Here is a 1,937-nt window from a genome sequence, read left to right as displayed (position 1 = left end):
CCCCCCCCGCCCTCTTCGCCCTCTTCGCCCGATCCCCGCCTTCGGCCCTGCCTCGTGAATCAGCCGAGATCCTGAGCAAGCAGCTCCACACCACGGTCGAGGTGCCGGAAAACATCCTCTCGCAGGTGGAGGACAAGCTGGTCCGGCGCCTCCTGGAGGACTTCCACACGGTCCTGCTCTCGCGCGGGTCATGCATTCGCCTGGATACGCGCATGCCGGCCCATCCGCCGGACGAGGACACCGTGGTCCTGCAGATGATGGAGGACGACGAGCGGCCGGTCCTGCAGCTGGACGGGGACTTCCGCGCCCGCGGCGAGCTCGACGACCAGCGCCTCTCGAGCCCGGAGAACCTGGAAAACACGATGCTGGTGCTGGCCCTGCGGAACCCGTACCACCTGGCGGCGCAGGCGGCCACCGGGGCCGACGGCCAGGTGGCCGACCCGCCCGCCGGGGCCGACCACCCATCGCCCTCTGCCCACCAGACGACCCGGTCGAATGCGCGGAGTATCCTCCAGATGCGGGGGCTCCACCAGGACGACCTGCCCTTCAGCATTGGCACCGCGTGCCTGGCGTATGGCGAGCTGGCCGGCCCGGCCGGAGAGCCGCCGGTCCCGGCCCGGCATCGTGCCCTGCATTACCTGGCGGTGCTGGACCAGAAGTATGCCCAGAAGCATGGGGTCGGTCGGGGGGTGGCAACCTCCGGCAGGCCGGCGCCCGCCGGGGGGCCGCCATGCTCGCGGGAGGATGGGACCACCACGGCCCCCCCGGGGGCCGTGCGCCCCGAGGACCGGCCCGTGCGCCCGCTCGGGCCGACCGACCGAGAGAAGTACATCCCGCTGGAAAGCCTGCCGGCCGGGTTCAGCCGGGACTTCGATGTGGCCCTCTCGCTGACGGACTCATACGATTGGTGGGATGGGGCCGAGCGCTTTGATCACCGGCCGGACTGGCGCCTGTCCGAGGAGGACCGCGCTGCCAGGCCGGAGGGGTGTGACTCGGTGTTCGGCCCGCGGCGGTACCATGTGGCGCCGCTGGTCACCCTCGGGGCCGATCTGGCCCGGGTGTTGCTGGCCTCGGCCGAGGCGCGGGACTGGCTGCAGCTATGCCCCGGCCGGGAGCCGGCCCCGGTGCGGGCCCGGGTGCAGGCCCTCCGGGCGGCCGGCGACACGGCCGCCGCCGACCATCTCCAGGCTCTGGCGGCCGCCGGTCGGGGGCATCTCCTCCTGGAGCATGACCTGACCACGAAGCCGGGCCAGGCGGCCGTGCTGGCCGGAGCCAGGGCCGCCGTCCGGGCATTGGAGCCGCCCCCGGACAATCGCCCGAATTCCGGGCTGATGTCCCTGCGGCAGGTGGCTGCCCGCGGGCGCCGCGCCGTCGAGGCGGACTCGGAAATGGCCGCGGCCCTGGCCGCCGGGCCGCCGGTCCTGCTGCTGGCCATCCAGCGCTCGGCGGCCCGGCAGGCATCGACCCTGCTGGCGGACCTCTATGCGCTGAACTCCTTCGATGTGGCCACCGACATCAAGCTCCACCAGGCGGCCCTACAGGCCCAGCTCACGTCCAAGTCCAAGCCCTGATGTGCCCGCCCGATAGATGGCCGGCGATGGTGGGGGCGCGGGCGCCGGGGCGGGCGAGAGGATGTCGCTCTAGACCGAGGCCCGAAGATGCCCGCCGCTCGTGGTGTGTGTCCCGCCTGCGCCCTGCTCCTGCTGCTCCGATAGATGCGGGTTTTGTGCGCACTCGTGTGGGCCCGGCGGGGAGGAACAATACGAAAGAAACGGTCAAGCCGACGAAGGGTCCACCGCGCCCGGCACATGCGAGAGAAGGGCGGAGAGAGAGAGAGAGAGAGAGAGAAAGGGGGGAATGTGAACGTGTATTCTGTGCCGGAGAGTCAGAGGGCACAGGGGAGGCGAGCAAGCAGGAGGGCGTGTGGGAGCGGGGGG

At 71.8% G+C, this 1,937-nt stretch overlaps 1 protein-coding gene across 1 annotated transcript in view; it reads left to right on the top strand.

The window, feature by feature from the left end:
• H696_02049 (hypothetical protein) overlaps positions 1-1,571 on the top strand; it is a gene marked incomplete at both ends in the record, with an annotated part of 3,243 nt that extends 1,672 nt beyond the window's left edge. The window contains one exon of the mRNA XM_009495950.1: positions 64-1,571. Within this exon, the coding sequence (XP_009494225.1) occupies positions 64-1,571 (1,508 nt within the window). The remainder of the gene's footprint in view (positions 1-63) is intronic.
• Between the last annotated feature and the right edge of the window lie 366 nt (positions 1,572-1,937).

The sequence above is a fragment of the Fonticula alba genome, assembly GCF_000388065.1.
Source record: "Fonticula alba strain ATCC 38817 unplaced genomic scaffold supercont2.3, whole genome shotgun sequence".
Taxonomy (NCBI): domain Eukaryota; order Rotosphaerida; family Fonticulaceae; genus Fonticula; species Fonticula alba.
This window is presented reverse-complemented; position numbering and strand designations above follow the sequence as displayed.